The sequence below is a fragment of the Cuculus canorus genome, chromosome 5, assembly GCF_017976375.1.
Source record: "Cuculus canorus isolate bCucCan1 chromosome 5, bCucCan1.pri, whole genome shotgun sequence".
In the NCBI taxonomy this organism is placed as follows: Eukaryota; Metazoa; Chordata; class Aves; order Cuculiformes; family Cuculidae; genus Cuculus; species Cuculus canorus.
This window is the reverse complement of record NC_071405.1, coordinates 36,565,028-36,582,994: the sequence shown is the minus strand read 5'-3', so window position 1 is coordinate 36,582,994 and position 17,967 is coordinate 36,565,028. Positions and strand designations below refer to the sequence as shown.

Genomic DNA, 17,967 nt, shown 5'->3' with positions numbered 1-17,967 from the left:
CTTCTTGAATGCATTCTAAGCTCTTCAAAAATAGGAAACCTATTTCTCTCTTCACAGTTTACCAAGCAAGCTGAAAAACCAAAATCTTCTTGCAACTTCTGCTATAATGATTTGTATTAAATTTACTTTAAAACCAGCATATACTAACAACACAGTACAGTAACAGCTTAATCACTGCACAAGGTTTGAAAAACTACTACATATTTTTCTGGGAAAAGAGACTATGAAGAAACAGCACTGCATGAACAAAGCACGTGGCTTTCCTCTTTTTTATGCAATTGCAATTTGCATTTTTATAAAAAGCAGTCCGTGTAATAGCATTAAAAAACACAGATTTCTCAATTTACAGTTATTTTTAAAGCACTCTATGCCCGTTCAACAGTGTTTCAAGAATTAAAAGTCTGTTACAGTTGTATTTACAGTAACATCACAACTTTGCCCTTTTAAAAGGACATTTTGCCAGTCATACAGTCAACTTATGCTTACTGCCACTTAGGAATTATATTTACAGTTCATACAACAATAGTCAGAAAAAAAAGGAGAGTATCTGTATTTCTTTGTCCAAAGCACAAATACACTTGTTAAAGTACAAATTTAAAACATGAGAGAATTTAACAATGCAGCGATCAAGCTAAAAGGTTTATTGTGCTACAACTGATGCAATCATAAGAAACTAAGAAGAAACATGAGCGAAATACTTTTTAGATATGCAAATAGCTAGGAGCCATCAGCACTGCTAAGGGCACTCTAATATCTTATTGTATAACTGTTTTCATTTATTCCTTACTTAGCCAAACTAAATGTACCATCTTAAGTCTCAGTGTTTAAAATCTGTCCATAGTCCAATTATTTTGGAGAACTCCATGCCAAATATTTTCCTGTTTCTACGAAATGGGACTGGGGAAAGGGACTTTTTTGCCTAGACTAAAATTCCATCAAACACTCCTTTAGGCCCAAAATTTACAGCAAAGATGAAGTCTGGCCTTCGTGTTTATATGATGAACTGGTATTTATTTGAAGATGAAAACCACAAGAACTCTGACTGACTAGACAAGAGGACTTCATCTCAGAAAAGCAGAGAGTAAATAAAAATGGCTAAAAGAAATTTGAGGGAGAAGGGAAGGAGGGAGGGAAGAGAGACACTAAGGTTGGAGATTCTTCAGGGATAAACCTAGAAAACCAAACTAGAGGACAGAAAGAATTTGAAAATACCAGAACGTGTCAAAAAGTAAGCAGTAAGAGTGGCCGCCGCCTTAGAGAGAGCAAGGGTGCCAAACCACATTGAAGCGACATGCAGCCCACCACAGAGCCTAAAGGGGAGGCTGCCGACTGACAACACTCAGTACTCCTGCCATTAATATTCATGGCATCTGACAAAAGTAGCTCAATGAAACCCATTTTCCAAAGCACAAACTGCCACAACCGAAGTTAAGACTTTACCTAAAGAGAACTGTCATTCCTTTGCATCTGCAACTATATGAGAAATCCTTTGCCAGAATGTCTCACCTTCCTCCCACTTACTATTCCATTAGACCCAATGTATAAGTCTACCATTTAAAAAGATGTTTCCAAACTTGCAAGCGTCAGGCAGTGGATTTTCTGGGTTTTGCATTTTTAAATCCTAGGAAACAAAACACGAACCACATTAAAAGGACATTATTCCTACCTTTTTCCCCGTCCCCCCTCTCTTTGAGTTTCTGAGTAATTGATTTTGTAACCTCAGTAACATTCTTTTAAAAGTGTCTTTATCCACTGAGGTCTCCCAGGGTCCAATGTGGTTTTGTGTTAGGCTGTCCTGAATTTGTATCCAGAATTGTGATGATTTTGTATTTTCTGTATATTAGCATTCCTCCACCACAGCTACACAAAACCCCAGACTGCACTGACAGTCACCAACTACCGGTTTTGGCTGCAGTACCTGCCAGGCTGTTACCTATGTCCCACGCAGTGGAAATTTTGTGATTGCTTACTTCATTGTTACCTTGAGCACAAGACTTCTACAAAGCAAACAAGGAATCCAAACTGTGTTCAATGACTAAATTTTTTCATATTATACAAATTACAGAAGAATGAAAATTGAGAACTGCAAACATTAGAGACATGAAATCATGATGCTAACAGATAAGCAATAACAAGCATGTTCTTGGCTCAATGAGCAGGGATTTAGCTGCCAAATCCCAATCAACAATAATTGGATTGCCCTTGACTTCAGAATATACCACTGACACCAAAGGAATAAGCTATTCCAACAAATACATACGGAATATATGGAATACAATTCCCAAAATACCCAGCAGAACAAAATTAATCTCATCAATAATGACTGTGTGAGTGTTAGAAATTAAGCAAGGCATCTGAAAATCTCATTACTGCAAAGGAGGAGTAAAAGAACTTCCTAATTACTAGTGTATACGTAAAATGCAACTTTCACTGAAGTTTATCAAGACTGAACAGCGAATTTGCTGCTCCACATTTTAAAATTATTCCACAATGACTGCGGTTTTCCCTTTGTGTTTTACTTCGTAAGTACCAGTAGCTGGGGAGTTAGTTGATATTTTAAATTCCTGTCAATGAACTACCATAGCAGTATAATTATCTTTCCCAATGTTGTGAGACAAGACTATTATGTTTGTGACGTTGGAGGAGTTAAATGTCATTCTCACTGTCCCCCAACTGAAAAACATGCTTGTGGTTATAGAAGGCCAGTGCTTAAAAGTATTCAGGCTTGCATAACAAACTGTTTTCTATGAACACACTGCAGGAAAAGTGCCTTTTTTGTTAGATAATCCATAAAGTTAATCCAGGACAACAAAGTGGAGAGAGGGTTTCTTTTTTGCAATTTAGTCTAAAAATATCCCCAAAGATATGATATGCTACTTCCCTCAAGAGAATCAGTGTCCTTGCATTTTAGGACAAATGAAGATATCTCACAGAATAAACATTCAAGCTCCATGAATGTCTTGATTTAAACTGAAAGGCTGAAAAAAAAATGCATTTTTATTGCTGTTATTATGATGGCAAGACCAAGCCAGTAAAGAGTTTTAAATCTAAGTTCTTTAGAGATATTCATGAGCTGCCATCTGAAGGAAAGATTGATTAAAAGATTTTTCCAAAATCATAGCGAATCCATAAAACAAAGCAACAATTTTTTCAGTCAATCATATATATATCAGAAGAAACTGCTTAAACACCTTTTAGGAAGACATGCTACCAAAAAAATACACAAGACAAAAACCACCACACGGCTACAAAAAAACCCACACGCAATGGAAACAGTTTTTTATCATTCTGTTTCAGAGTGGTATTGTGGAAACTGTTGTATTTGAAAACTAAACTGAGCAAGGACAAGGTTTGCAGAAAGAGGTAATTTCTTATACTAGAGAAACTCATTTGTTTAGAAAAAACTTTCAGGCACCCATGCCCTCCTCCACTCGTAGGGAACTACAGTAATCTCTCACCAATACACATTTACTTATATATCTGCTTTCCACTTTGGTTCTGATAGTACACTTGTTTTTTCATTAAATTACAGCTACAAGAATTCTTCTGCCACAAAAAGGAAGATTTCAGTTTTGTGGCGTTTTCTTTTTTCCCTTCGAGATTTCCCTAGATTGCAATTGAATCAGATTAAGCTACAGCATAGATAAGAAAGTCCCTGAAGTAACAGCTTGACTCTCTTGGTTTTCCGTATTTTCTGTTTTACAGAGATTGCATACCAAGATACCAAGAAATTACCCACCCCTTACATATGCACTAGCCCAGAGCAGTGCCCAACTACAAATATACAACAACTACACCAAAAAAATCCTCATGATATCATATGCTATTTACCCCCAAGATGAAAAGAATACTCTTCACAGGCAAAATAAAGAATAAATAAAAGAATCAGACAACTGCATTTAGGAACTTTTCCCACCCTATCATCAATCACTTGTCTAGTTTCAACATCCACCAAGATATGAAGCTATGTTAGACAAGAAAGGCTTCCCTGAAAAGAAGCTGATAAAAATCAGAACAGAAACAACCACAACAGAGCCTACACATGTTATATCAGCATTTATCAGTTATGACAACAGCCAAACAAAACTGCTATACTGTTGTAAGCCTTCTGTCATACACATTGCAACTGAGTACACAAGCAAGAACAAAAAACATTAGTCTGTCCTCTTACAGCGAACAAGTCTCACAGAATACATTCACTCCATCTTGCAGGTTTTCTAAGTTAACGGCTGGGTACGCGACAGCATCCTGTATGAAAGCCACTAGAGGCGTACAGGCAAATTAATTAACCCCAGTATTCGGTTCTCTCTTCTTTAACCTTACCTTCCAGTTGCTGAGCTACAACAGACACAAAACATTCTCTCTGTTACAAGTACCATCATAGGTAAATTCCAGGGAAAAATTTATGATTATGGCTTATACTGGCAACACCAAAACAAAGCAAAAAGGCATTTTGTGCCTGGAGTATCGTATCCAGTTCTGGAATCCTCAACATAAGAAGGATATGGAACTGTTGGAATGGGTCCAAAGGAGGGCTAAAGAGACAATCAGATGAATGGAGGACCTCAGCTATGAATACAGGCTGAAGAGTTGGGGTTATTCAGGCCAGAGGAGGCTTCAGGGACACCTTAGAGCAGCCTTCCAGTATCGGAAAGGAGGCTACAAGAAAGCTAGGATGAGGGGGAATGGCTTTAACTTGCGGGGGAGGGAAGATTTAGATTAGACATTAGGAAGAAATTCTTCATAATGAGGATGGTGAGACACTGGCACAGGTTGCCCAGGCAAGTTGTGGCTGCCCCATCCCTGGAGGTGTTCAAGGCCAGGCTGGATGGGGCCTTGAGCAGCCTGATCTGGTGGAAGGTGTCCCTGCCCATGGCAGAGGGGTTGGAACTGGATGATCTTTAAGGGCCCTTCCAACCCAAACCATTTTGAGTCTTTGATTTTCTCACACCCTTCTGTGATCTTTGCAAACATCTGTGTTCCTCCTAAATCCTATCTGCATTCCATTAGGCAAACATATTGAATGAAAATTTTTGGTGAAGCACATCAAACACACTTCAAAACCCATGGAAAAAGAAAATGGATATACAGGAAGTTCTTCTGGGATTTCCTCTAGCTTTTAACCTGAAATGCCTACATTTTCTAGCACCTTTGGTCCCTTCAGAGACTTCTGTGAATGCTTTTTACTGCAAGTTACGTAACAGCTTTATATTGTGCTGATGTGTGGGAGAAAAATGTGGTTATCTACCTTAGTAAAGGTTCAATTGAATGCAAAATAAACACAGTAAAGCCATCAACCTCAGTGTAACACTGAAATCCTCCACATTTCCACTGTTACAACAAAAACAAGGGATTTTATTAAATCTGGGGGATTTATTAAATCTGGTTTCTCCAACCCTGTCGAGATGCTCAACATGAACTTTCAATAGGACCTACGGCTCTCACAACAATTCATGTAGAGGCTCAGAATGAGTCTTAATTTAAAACACACAACAGCAACCAGAATTATTATATACTTAAGCTCACTCTCATGGTGAAGGGCAGGCTAAGTAATTTTTAAGTGGGAACAGCCAGCTGTACCTGAAATACATAAAAAGCTAGGTGAATAGGTTCATCCTTTATAACACAAGGGCTTATCCTTAACTTCCTATGTGCCCAAACGATTACTGGCGCCTAGGTTATTAAACAGCAAAGCTCATTCTCCACTCTTGCCAAACAGAAACTAGCTGAATAGTTACAGGAACTATTCAAAGGATTACTTTCCTCAGAGCATGCAGGAAACGACGGCACCCGAGTAATGTCTTTGTGCCCTACGATCCTAGGACCATTTTAAGATGATATAAACCCAGGCTGCAGTGACCTGTTCTCCTTCTGCAGGCTCCTGCTCCTCCCTGATGCTGATACTGGCACTCATTTGACATCCTGTTCAAAAAACTAGCAGAAAAGTAACCCAGAAAAAAACTAACAGAGCAACACAGGTAAACTATTCAGCAAGAAGCATCTATTTGACAGGTCAGTATCCTGGACCAAGCTGAAAACAAGTAAAAGATTTAACACAATAGGGACGACAGCACCAGGACTGCGGTAACATCAATTTACATTGGCCTAAACTGGAACAGGAATGAACTTGAAAATGTTTGACCTCCAAAGGATACTCTCTTTGGTTTATTTGAGGACAATAAAAACATTCAGTTCCCCTTAAGACTGATTATGTTGGATAAAAACTTCTAACACCAATAACAAAGATTTTTCTGCAACAAGAAAAATCTAGAAATCTGCTCCTAAATTGCACAAGCGCAGCATTTTAGATATTTATAGTGGATGTTCTTTAATAAAGCCAGACAATTTGCATGGGAAGGCAGTACCTTTACCACGTTTTCAGTATATTGCAGATATTGGCATATGTAAATAAATCCATAAAACACGTGAATTCAGAGCAGATGATGGCTGCTACAGAGAGACAGCAGAGGCAGTAGGGCTTTGCTGGGAGAACTGTCATTACTGTAAACATCCTTTCCTATTAACCGCAAGTGCATATTATCCAAACTGCTGATGACGTACAGGTTGGGGAAGAGCGGGAAGGTTACAGGATTTTTGTTTGCTTGTTTACACAAAGATATTCCACAGATTATCCCTGAAAATAACACTATAAAATGTAATTACACTCAAGATTAAAATCAAGCATATTAAAAACAAGCCAGAATCTTGCTGAAGATGGGAAAAAATTAAAAGAATGAAAGGAGGAAAAAAAAAAAAGAACATACTTAGAGGCTTTTAAGCTTCACGGATAGTAAGTCTACAATCCTAGAAATGTTTGCCCCTGCTTTTCCATATAGAAGGAAGCATTACAAATGCATAAAGAAACTATGAGTATTAAAAGAAAAAAGAAAAAAGAAAGGTCAGTGCTCCATGTATTATGGAATTGCATGTGGGGGTAAAGGAATTTGGGAAACAATGCATGCCTAGTCTTCAACAGAATGTTGTTCCTTCAAGCATTTTTAGTATGAAGGATTAAAGTAGCAACAAGTAATTTAAATAATGAAGTCTAAATAGTTACTTTCTGGGCATGCCCGTCTCAAATTAAGGTTCTGGTTCTGCAGTTATTTCTGAATCCGCTCAATTTCATCCATGCAAACAATCCTACTACACTTAATGAGACAATTTATGTACAGGAAGCCAAACACAAAATTAAACACTGCAGATGATGACATTCTACAAACATAAAGCTTTCCAATGTCATCTGTGATTTTATTTCACATAGCAGCTATGTCAGACTGATCATACTCCTTAGAAGGCAACCCACTTGCTTCGTCTCTTCTTTAAGAGCACTCCTGGATTTTCTGGTTCCTTCTTCAGTTTGGGCTCTCTACTGTTCTTGGATAAAATGTTCCAAATGGGGTAGAAGCAAAAGGGAAGGTTTTTATTTTTAAGATAAAGTACTCTCCATTTCACGTCCTACAATTCTGCCAGTACAGTTAGGACAAGTTTATTTCCAAGATGGCTGAGAGGGGGAACCACGGTGAATACAATGGGATAATAACAGTGGCATAGTAAAATCCAGGAGAACTTTGGCAGAACTTTGTAAGCTATCCTATCTTTAAATCCACAGATATAGTGATTTCTCTGAAAACTCTGTTTCTTGAAAAAAATGAAAGGATGTCACTCTAAGGAGCTTAGTACCTAGACTTTAAGAGCGAACAAATACAAATTACACGCTATCACTACTTCAAAGAATTACTTTGAGTAACAAACTTGAGTGTTGTTTGGTTTATGCATAGTCAAATAAATTAGGGGACATTCAGCTGTTTAAAATATTGTTTATTAACAACATACATTCATTCCGGAATACCCAGCACAAACACATACCAGCTGACAATCACTTCATTTCCAAACCAGTTTATACACTGATTTAAGGTTTCTCCAGCTACAAATGGAGTCCTATCAAAACAGAAAGTTACATAATAGAAGCCACTCTCCCTTCACCCACAGACCGATAGCGGACAGTACCGCTTCCCTTCCACCCTGGCGGACAGGAACACCTCGATTCCCTAAGGAAAGCGGCTGTTCCCAGGCTGCAGCACCGGCACCAGGGCCCGAGGCAGAAAGGGCGATGGCACCGGGGGCAGAAGGGGCAGGAGAGGCGGCAGAAGGGGGAGCACCGGCATCCAGGGCAGAGGAGGGGGCAGAAGGGGCACCGGGGGCAGAAGGGAGGGCAGAAGAGGGGAAGCACCAAGGTGCAGAAGAGAGGGGGGCAGAAGCGGGGGGGAGAAGGGGGGAAGCAGAAGGGGGGAGGGGGGGCAGGAGGGGCGGGGAGGGCAGAAGGGGGGCGGCAGAAGGGAGGCACACCAGCACCCGGGGCAGAAGGGGCACCGGGGGCAGAAGGGGCACCGGCACCGTGTCCCATCCACACCCTCTCTGCGGGCGGCATCTCCAGCTGCCCCCGCTGTCCCATTCCCAAGGGCCGGGTCCCGGGGTGCCAGGGCCGCTCCGCCTCGGGAAAGGGGGGGGTCTCCCTTCCCTCCTCCCCGCAGTCTCCTCCTCCTCCTCCCGCGGCCCGGGCGGAGGCGGGCGGGGGCGAGGGGAGGGGGGAAGCGGCCAGGCAGCCCCGCTCGCGGCCACACCTACCTGTCTTCTCGTGGTCATAGCCCACCACGATGAAATAATCGGCCAGCCTGGCCATGGCCGAGAGGGGCCCGCGTCGCCGCCCGTGCCGCTGCGGAGGCTCCCGGGGCGCTCAGCATCCTCCCCGCCGCGGCGGCAGCGGCGTCGCCACGGCCATGTTGGAGGCGCGCGGGGCGCATGCGCGGGGCCGGCGGCGCCCTGGCCGGCGGGGCGGGGGCTGCGCCGCGGGGCAGCGTGTGGAGATCGCTCCGAACCCACCGATGGGCCCTGACTTGGCGGGGCGGGGGCTGCGCCGCGGGGCAGCGTGTGGAGATCGCTCCGAACCCACCGATGGGCCCTGACTTGGCGGGGCGGGGGCTGAGCCGCGGGGCAGCGTGTGAGGAGCGCTCCGGAACCACCGATGGGCCCTGACCCGACGGGGCCGGGGCTGCGCCGTGGGGAAGGGGAGAGCGGCGCTTAGAACCCACGGCCGGGCGTGGACTGGGCCGCGGGGCAGTGTGTGAGCATCGCTGCGAGCGCAACGCTGAGCTGTGACCCCACGGGGCTGGGCGTGAGCTGAGCCACGGGTCACCGTGTGAACACTATTAGGTTGCTTCAAACCCACTGCTGAGCCGCGAACCAGCTGGGCAGAACCAGCTGGGCGTTCGCTAAGGTGACGCCCCACAGGTCACACGTGTGAGGGCTGTCCCATCACTTCGAACCCACCGCTGGGTGTGGGCTGAGCCACTGCCTCGCGGTGTCACCAGTGCAAACACTGCCACATTGTTTTGAACCCAACGCTGAGCTGTGACTCTGCCGGGCTGAGCATGAGCTTAGCCACTGCCCCACAGGTCACATGTGTGAGGGCTTATCCCATCACTTCAAAACCCCACTTTAAAACCCACCACTGAGCTGTGACCTCGGGGGGCTGCATGTGGGCTGAGCCACAGGCCACACGTGGAAGCACATTCCTTCAAACCCACCACTGGGTGTGGACTACTCTATGGGTCACACGTGTGAGCGCTGTCGCATTGCTTCAAAACCCACCCCTGAGCGTGAGCTGAGCTGCTGCCCCGCAAGGTCACCGATGCGAACACTGTCACATCACTTTGAACCCAACACTGAGCTGTGACCCTGCTGGGCTGAGTGTGAGCTGAACTGTTGACCCACGGGGTCACTGGTGCGAATGTTGTCTCATCGCTTCAAAGCCCACCGCAGGACATCATCCCCCTCCTGGGTTCTCCCCGCGCACGGTGGGCTTTGTCACTTTGCAGCCCCCCTGTGAGTTGCCCAGCCATGCAGAGGGAGCCTGGAATGCTTTCTCCTTTGCTCCAACAGCTCCGACAGCTCCGTGCCTTGAGGGACCTCACCACGCTGTGGGGACCCATCCTGAGGGCATCTCCCACATGTAGGCGATGCGACAAGAAAAGCAGCTAATGCCACCCTCCCAAGCTCAGCCTCGGGAATCAAGACTTTAGGTTTCCAGGATGTTTTTGTCTGGGATGTGCGGAATGGCCCAAGGGCGTGCCTCCCTTCTCATGGGGGTGGTAGCGCATCCTTGCCGCCCTCCTTGCACCCGAGGCGCTGGTTCGGGCACTCAGTGAGGTAGCGGGCAGGTTTATTCTTTATAACGCACATATGAGGCCAACGGCTTTTGGATCCTTGAAAGCCCGACAAGTTCAGTGATGCTGGTGATAAACAGGGTGTCTGACGGCTGGCAGAGTCTGCCAAAACATCGTGATGAGGTTCCATGCACATCCTGTTTGACAGCACAGAGAGAACAAACACGCAAAGGGCATCAGTTGCTCCACCGTGAGGAGCCGCAGCAGCTCTGTGGATTCTGGGGAGCACGTGGAAATGCAGTGAATTCCCAGGATTTACTCCTGACAATCCACCGTCACAAACGATTCAGGCAGTCGTTAGCAGTTTCACAGAGACATTTCTGTTTCAAACAGGCAATTCTTACACTTCCCGCTTCACTGAGACCTACCAATGAAGTGTCTGGCCAATAACCCGGAGGCAAATTGGTTGGGAAGCCTCGACAATCGATGATGGTATTCTTGCTTGTGCCTTCTCAGCAGAGGGCAGCGGTCCAGGTCTCTTTGGAGTCAGTCGCTTCATGGCTTTACTGTGTTGAAGTCAGATGCCACGTAGAAAGGTCTAAACTTAATACAATTGTACGGTAACTTCAGGAGTAAAGAAAAACAGTTGACATACACATCAAAAAGACTGAATATACTTTTTGAGAAAGTGATGCACTCTGTGAGGTCAGTCGCTTGCCATGCCAGGTAGAAGCTCGAAGAAGGAATGCCTTTCTTAAGTTATGCATAAGCACTTTGGTTCATGCTCCTCTAGACTTTAATGACTGAAATCCACAAAGCTGTTTTCAAAACACAGAGATTTTTCATTAAAAGAATTTCTGAAGTAGCAATAAAGGAATGCAAATCTTAATGAAACCACGCATTTCCCCTGTGAAGTGGACAAGGATAAAGCTCATCACCATAACTGCAAGGGATGAATGCTGCAGTTGCTAAATTGCAGCGCAAAGCGAAGACATGCAACAGTTTACAAAAGCAAGGGATAGTGTTATGTACAGCTAAACCTGGAGGGCAAGTTTAGAGACACTAAGAAGTTACCTAATTTGAACTGAAATGTGACCTTGGGGTTATCATCTCTGCACCCATAAAAAGGTTCAATATGTAATAACAAATCTCAGTAGTTAAGTCTCAATGCTCTTTCATAGCCAGTGCCTCTCGCAGGATAATCTCACCTAACACTTTTTCCTGGGCATTAACAAATGCTGGATCAAAAGGAAGATGTTACTTATTTATTCCCTAATGCTACTAGTGCCTGTTTTACAGCCTTGCTCCTTCTTTCATCTGGTTCAACACAACCAAAGCTTAGTTAGTTTATAAAGCATGGCATAGGAAGTGGCACGTCTTAAGTACTCATGTAACAGCATGGGCAGTGTTCATCGGGGTTTGAACACAGCTGTGTACCTGCACAGACAGTAAAAGGAGTCAGTCATCCGTAACTTACTTCCTTAACTTCCCTCAAGTATAGAGCAATCTTATGTTCTTTTAGGACAAATGAGGAAGTGGAGCAGACAGATTGTTTGCTCACCTAAAGGCTGATGCAAAGGAAATTGAACTTGTATCCAGACCACCAAAACCATAATTTGCTCTGTTACAGCAGAGTAGCCTGGCTCCTCATGGGAGATGAAGAGGCTTACGGAGCAGTGGCTCTGGGTGGACACCGAGGCCTAGGTCTCCAGAAGGACCCAGTAAGCAGCCTCATGTTTATCCAGAGAGAAGAACTGGGGGGCTGCAGCCCCTCCAGGAGACTGAAAGCACACAAGGGACAATGGTGCCACACTCATATTGTGTGCTTTGCACCAAAAAAAGACGCAAAGGTTTACTCCTCCTTCAGGAAATACAAAAGTCATGCTCTGCCTGCAGTCCCTTATTAGTGCAGTGTCATCCTACCCCATGCCAGAGCAGGGAAGCAGCCACAACTTGGACCAGGTTTTCCGCTACCAATTTGCATCCTACCCTCATTTAGGAGAGTTTATTTGGTGTACTCAAACCTATCAGAAGTAAGACTCACCGAAACCACCTACCAGAAATGGAATCGCCCCTTGTCACTGTGCCCTTGGCACAGAAAAACCTGGCTGACTGCACGCACTAGCAGCAAGTCTTTTCCATGTGGAGCTTGACTGAGGTTTTACATCCCCCACAGGGTGTTATTCTTCTACTAGTATCATCTTTCTGCTGATTTCATCCAGCCTGAAAAATAATCAAGTATGTTCATACTCATGGCATATGAATTCAGTATGCTTAAACCCAAAATCAAACATGCAAAGGCACTTCCACTGGCTTCAAACAACAATTTTCTCCCATAATCAGCACAGAATATTTGCCTCAAACTGATTCCCCAATGATGCTCACAGATTTTAGACCTTTGCTTTTGGAATAAAACTCAGCCTGAATAAAATACTGTACAAACAGCAATTAATCTTCACAATTTCCCTACTGGAGCAGACATATGTGAAGTCCTTTGTACATATGGTGACACTGAGAGGTTGAATGATACGCCCAAGATAATCAGGAAACAAGTACAAGAGCTGGATGTCCCTCCAGGCCAACACCCCTGCAATGGATAGGCAGCATCCAGAGGAGACTTTACACTTCAGAGGAAAGCCCAGTCTTGCTGAACTGCTTCAGAATGATAGTTTGTGATATATAGTTTGTGAATAATATCCCATGGAACAGTCTGTGTAGCTTTTTTCCAAAATGGAAATAACTCACTATTTACGAAATAATGTTTTAAAAGAGGCTGCTGTTACATCATAGTACAAATCCAGTGATTATTGCTCATTTCCAAGCTGTTCTTAGGAAGAACAAAATGAACATCTGAACAAAGAACACAATGTTTTGTGTTACATTTGAACCAGCTTCACCTGCTGAAGCCCTTTCACAAATCACATCAGCAACAAACTTATAATTTATGTGCTAGTTTGCCACCTCATGAATTAGAACGACCTATTTTTCTATCACTAAAATGTCAGTTGTAGTCAGCACACAGCTCACATGTGAGTTACATTACTACTATTGTTACTATTCCTAAACCAACAAGGGATTCTTTCTGCATTGTTTGCCTAACAGTATACAAAACGCACCTTCCGTTTAGCCAAGGATTTTAATGAGGGATTTTCCAGCATTTGGGGAAGTATGTGATTTTTTTTTTTTTTTACCGGAACAGGAGACTTAATTTGAATCATAGCAACGCTTATCACAGAAAATCCTGCCTTCTCCTTCGGAAAAGTTAGATTCGGTTTCAACTTCTGCTGATCAAGGAAACGCTGGAACTCGCTCGAGCTGCCTCGTGTGGTCTCTAAAATCAGTCATCGTGGTGTGATGCGAGTCGTGCAGCTCTGCTCACTGTACAGTCCCGTTCTAGACCACCTTTTTTCCCGTTTTTCCTCCCCTGAGCTTGCACCCCCGCTCCGTGCGCTCCTGCTCGGGAGGGCAGCGGCACCGGGACAGCCCCGCTCGGCTCCGGCCGGGAAAGCTGGAGGATGCGGAGAGGAGCCGTGCAGGTTGATGCTGGAGACAGAAGTCTCCGGATGCCTGGAGAGAGGGAGAACCTTAGAGCGAGTCAGCCGTGCGCAGAGATGTCTTCGTCATCCTCTCGCACATACCTCTCCAGGGTGGTGTTACACATCGCGGTTATCTGGAAAGGCAGAATCACGAGGATACACTCACCTGGATTTTTGCTTGGGGCAAGATGCGAGAGAAACTTCTCTCACATGCCGGTTCATTCCTTGCTTCGGAGAATTCCTCAAGGGGAAGGGGATCCTGGTGCCCCAAAGCGCAGGTCTGTTGGGGCATTTCCCTCGGTGTCGCTGAATTTGCGTTGCAATAAGTAGGGAAACAGCCCCTCTGGTGCTGCCTCCAGCCCCCCCTGCGCAGCCAGACCTCTCCGTTGCTGAAGCGTCACGGGAACAAAGATGATGGAAGATTGTAAAAAAAAAAAAACCCAAAAGGTGGGAACACTAAGGTTTTGGTGCCGGCCAGCCGGGAAAATGCTGTTAGGAATCTTGGTCCTGCAACCGTTTATGCACTGGTTTAGCTTTATAATCGGAGAAGTCCACTGCCGTGTATAAAAGCTTGCTGACTGGGGATAAATCGAGGCAAAGTCTCCCCTGGTGTCCGTAACCCCTGGCATTTCAGCAGCCCTAGGTCTGCCCCTTTGCTCAAAGGTACAGAAATGCGCTCTAACCTTCATCTTCCTATGCTATTTAAATTGTGATTTATTTGAATCGACCTAGTAAATCAAATACATTTTATTAGATAAAAAATGCACCTAAGTTGAGTCATAAATACTAACGATGCTTGGTTTGTCACCTCCTTACTTATGTAAAGAAGGCTGGCATTCATTACAGTTACTCATTATAATTCACGTTGTCCAAATATGGGTTTATTTCTGGAACTTTGGTATTTGATGGATTGGCATGGGTTTTGAAATTGATCGGCTCTAGTTCCTGCTCCTTGCTTCCATGCACCTAAAGTTAAGATGCCTAGAATGAGAATTTATGCTACAGATCGTGTAAATATAATCATATACCGGCAGTTAAAAAAGCCTGTCCCCAGTAGAACAGACTGAAGGCTTATCAGATTGCGCAAATTATGCCATGACTCGGAATGCACCCCTCAAAGCTGTCGTTATAATTAACAAAATACCTAGGGTGTTGTTTAAGATAATTTTCAATAATCCTCTTATTTTAACCCTAGTGTGGGTCGCCCCCAATCCACGCTAGAATGATGAAGAAGTGCTTGGGATGTGGGGGTGGGGTAAGTGTCAAAGAAAAGCCACGCCTGGGTCCACCCACTCCCCCCCCCGCGCTCTTATAAAGAGAGCGGTGGAGCGCACTTCGGCAGTGGTTACTTCAGATACAAAGAGGGAGTTCTCGCTCCTCAGGAAACCCTGCAAGTTCGGATCGCTACTACAAGAACATTTATCCTAGTGGATTATCCTCACTGTCAGGTAAGAACTACTTTTTTTCCTTCCCCGCCCTCAACAATAGCAACAAAGAGATGCAGGAAAGGTGGAAAGAAAGGAAAAAAAATCTACTAAATCTGGACTGTTTTGAAGAGTTTGGAGCCTTGCACTGGGTCTTGGCATCTGCTGCAGTTTACAACATAAGATTCAGAGCTAGCTGGTTCTGCCTGTGAAGTGGGAAGATGAGCTATTGAGGGATAAACTCCCAGGCAGCAAAACACTTGCTGGAGTTTGGAAACGATGCATCCGAGAGCCAGATCTCTCTAATCTCATGGGTTTGCTAAATCCTAGCGCAAGCCGCTGGGGGTATGCTGGAAATCCTGCTGGTTTTCAGCCGCCTCTGCAAGTAAAAACTCTCGACAAACGTAAACTTTGGAGGCTCTGTTATTTACTCTGCGATAAGGTGCTAAACAAATATTGGCTTCTGGTTCGTATCGCACACAAAGTCCCCGGTAGCCCGGGGGCTCTCTGAGGGAAGGAGCTCTCTGGAACGACCAGAAATAAAGGACAGATCTTGCTTGACTTTTATTAGCAACCACACTCACAGCTCTTCTCTTTTCCGTCCAGCAGGAGCCCAGCCAGAATGAAACTAGTGCACGTAGCCCTGCTCTGTCTCGGCTCCGTGACCTTCTTCGGCGTGGATGCTGCAAGGGTGGACGTAGCGACAGAGTTCAAAAGAAAGTGAGTATCGCAGCTCGCCCTCCTGCCAGCGCCCAGGACCGCATTCCCTGCGGGAATTGCACAGCTCCTTAAAGACCCTTTCAGGAAACATCTCCCTCTCACCCCCCTCGCTCCACAAATCTCGGCGCTGGCAAAGATTATCGCCCCTCGAATGTGTTTGGCTTGGCCGCCGCACCCCAGGCTTGCGCTAACAGGCTGTCTGTCCTCTGCTTTAGGTGGACCAAGTGGGCGCTGAGCCGAGCCAAGCGGGACGTGAAGCCTTCGGGAGCGCCGCGAGGGCTGGGGGCGGCTGTGCAGCCGCTCGTACGGACACAGGACGTGCAGGACGATCCACGAGTCTCGCATCCCAGGTAAATTCCAGCCTCTCCTCGGCTCGGGACATCGCTCGACGCCGTGGGAAGTTTCGGGGTCCCGGGTGTTCGGCTTACTCTCGCTCCAAGCCCCCCCGAGGCGGGTCCTGCCCGGGTGCGCATCGCGCTGAAAGCAGCCTCCCGCCTTCCTTCCCCGCGCTCTCCGGCGGGAGATAGCAGCACCCGTACCGGGAAAGTTAAATATAAATAGCAACTGCAGCTCTGTATCCAGAGATAAAGCAACAGCCCGAAAACGGCGGGGCCTCTTCCCCGTGGGCAGCGAGCTCCGCTCCGCGACCCGAGCAATGGGCGAGGGCAGAGCCGGGGGGTCCCGGTGCTCCCCTCCCGCTGCTGGTCGAGGGCAGAGCCCGGGGGTCCCCGGTTCCCCCCGGATGGTCGAGGGCAGAGCCCGGGGTCCCCGCGGTGCAGGGCGAGGTCAGAGCTAGGGGTGCTTGGAACTGGGGGGGTCCCGCCTGCAGCCGGGGGGTCCCGGTGCTCCGTGCTGGGCGAGGGCAGAGCTGGGGGTCCCTGGGGGTCGGGGAGGTCCCGGTGCTCCCCCTGCAGTCCTCTAACGCCCGATGTTTCTCTTCCCCCCTCCCTGCAGCAGCCGGGACGATGCTCGCATCCGCGTCAAGCGCTACCGGCAGAGCATTAACAGCTTCCCGCACTTCCAAGCCATCCGCATGGGGTGCCGGTTCGGGACGTGCACGGTGCAGAAACTCGCCCACGACATCCACCAGCTGACGGACGAGGGCAAGGACGCCGCCGCGCCGCCCAGCAAGATCAGCCCGCAGGGCTACGGCCGCCGGCGCCGCTCGCTGCCGCCGCGCTCCCCAGGGCCTCTCGCCGCCCTGCTGGGGCTCTGAGCGCCGCCTCGACGGGACGGAACGAAGGACTGAGGAAGCGCGATCGCTCCAGCCCCGCCGCCGGGAGCTCCGCACAAGCGCCCGCCCGGGCGGGACCCGGGGAGAATGGCGGGCGGAGGGGGGGGGCGGCCGGTCCCGCGGCCCCGCCCGGCGCCGATCGGCGGCCCCCGCCTCCCCGGGATCGCGGGTTCGAGTCCCGGCGGCGACCGCCCGCGTCTGCTCCGGCCTCGGCGTTGTTGCACCCGGCAGGGAACCGGACACTCACCAGTCCCTCGGGGACTGCGATATACTTGAACGTCACAGAGAGGAAAAGTGCAATTGTACGTGGTTGTTGTTAATTATAAGTGCGGTGTGTGTGGGTCGTGAGATACGTATCAATATTTAAGATTGTCCTGTGTCGTGGTCTGTTTGTATCTTTTTTTAAAAAAATATATTTTATTTTTATACTTTTTATATATATATATTGCATAAGGGCATTTTAAAACAGTGTATCCCCTCTATTTTTCATATCGTGAATGTCAAAAGTTACTGTTTTTCCATACCGTTTTTATCTTGCATTCTGGTCTGGTGAAAAGATGTAGAGAATGTATCGGTTGTGCTCCGTGGGTAACATGTGAAATAAAATAAAATAAACACTACTACATAAACCGGTGCTCTTACATTGTCTTTAGTGGGGGCAGGTGGTCAAGATGAGAGATTTCTTACTGTGTACAGTCCTACCCCCACTAACCTGCTAAGTCCTGTGACAGGCTAAAACTCCTTGGTCACAGAGTTTGTCAGCAGCCACTATCTCCAGCCAAATCAAGTAACTGCGGAAGCAAACCTGCGTCCTAAAATCTCAGGGCAGAGCTGTTCAGAAGGCTCAGGCTCTAAGGCCTTTCCTACCCACATGTTCCAGCCAGGGCTGA

General features: G+C 46.5%; 2 protein-coding genes and 1 long non-coding RNA gene across 9 annotated transcripts in view; 1 reads left to right on the top strand and 2 right to left on the bottom strand.

Moving 5' to 3' along the window:
* The window catches only part of SBF2 (SET binding factor 2), a 259,658-nt gene extending 250,845 nt beyond the window's left edge, over positions 1-8,813 (bottom strand). For all 6 annotated transcript variants that reach the window (XM_054067549.1, XM_054067552.1, XM_054067555.1 and 3 more), the window contains exon 1: positions 8,626-8,813. In XM_054067549.1, the coding sequence (XP_053923524.1) occupies positions 8,626-8,680 (55 nt within the window). In that variant the 5' untranslated portion in view covers positions 8,681-8,813. The remainder of the gene's footprint in view (positions 1-8,625) is intronic.
* A 476-nt stretch (positions 8,814-9,289) lies between these two features.
* On the bottom strand, positions 9,290-14,904 carry LOC128852402 (uncharacterized). Its single transcript, XR_008450230.1, has 3 exons — positions 13,866-14,904; positions 12,221-12,386; positions 9,290-10,981 (listed from the first exon to the last, which is right to left on the bottom strand). It is a non-coding gene; the product is annotated as an uncharacterized LOC128852402 (long non-coding RNA).
* A 109-nt stretch (positions 14,905-15,013) lies between these two features.
* On the top strand, positions 15,014-17,692 carry ADM (adrenomedullin). 2 transcript variants are annotated; one of them, XM_054069027.1, is made up of 4 exons: positions 15,014-15,147; positions 15,730-15,843; positions 16,059-16,193; positions 16,798-17,692. In XM_054069027.1, the coding sequence occupies exons 2-4, from the start codon at positions 15,746-15,748 to the stop codon at positions 17,057-17,059; spliced, it is 495 nt and encodes a 164-aa protein (XP_053925002.1). In that variant the 5' UTR covers positions 15,014-15,147; positions 15,730-15,745; the 3' UTR covers positions 17,060-17,692. The 2 variants fall into 2 exon arrangements, with proteins under 2 accessions (XP_053925002.1, XP_009570190.2); XM_009571895.2 differs by having other exon boundaries at positions 15,025-15,147; positions 15,733-15,843.
* The last annotated feature ends 275 nt before the right edge of the window (positions 17,693-17,967 follow it).

Bases quoted from the DNA above. Each gene is read 5' to 3' on its own strand.
- ADM (XM_054069027.1), top strand. From the start codon at position 15,746: ATGAAACTAGTGCACGTAGCCCTGCTCTGTCTCGGCTCCGTGACCTTC. The intron at 15,844-16,058 runs GTGAGTATCGCA...CCTCTGCTTTAG, and splicing joins GCGACAGAGTTCAAAAGAAA to GTGGACCAAGTGGGCGCTGA. The intron at 16,194-16,797 runs GTAAATTCCAGC...CCCTCCCTGCAG, and splicing joins CCACGAGTCTCGCATCCCAG to CAGCCGGGACGATGCTCGCA.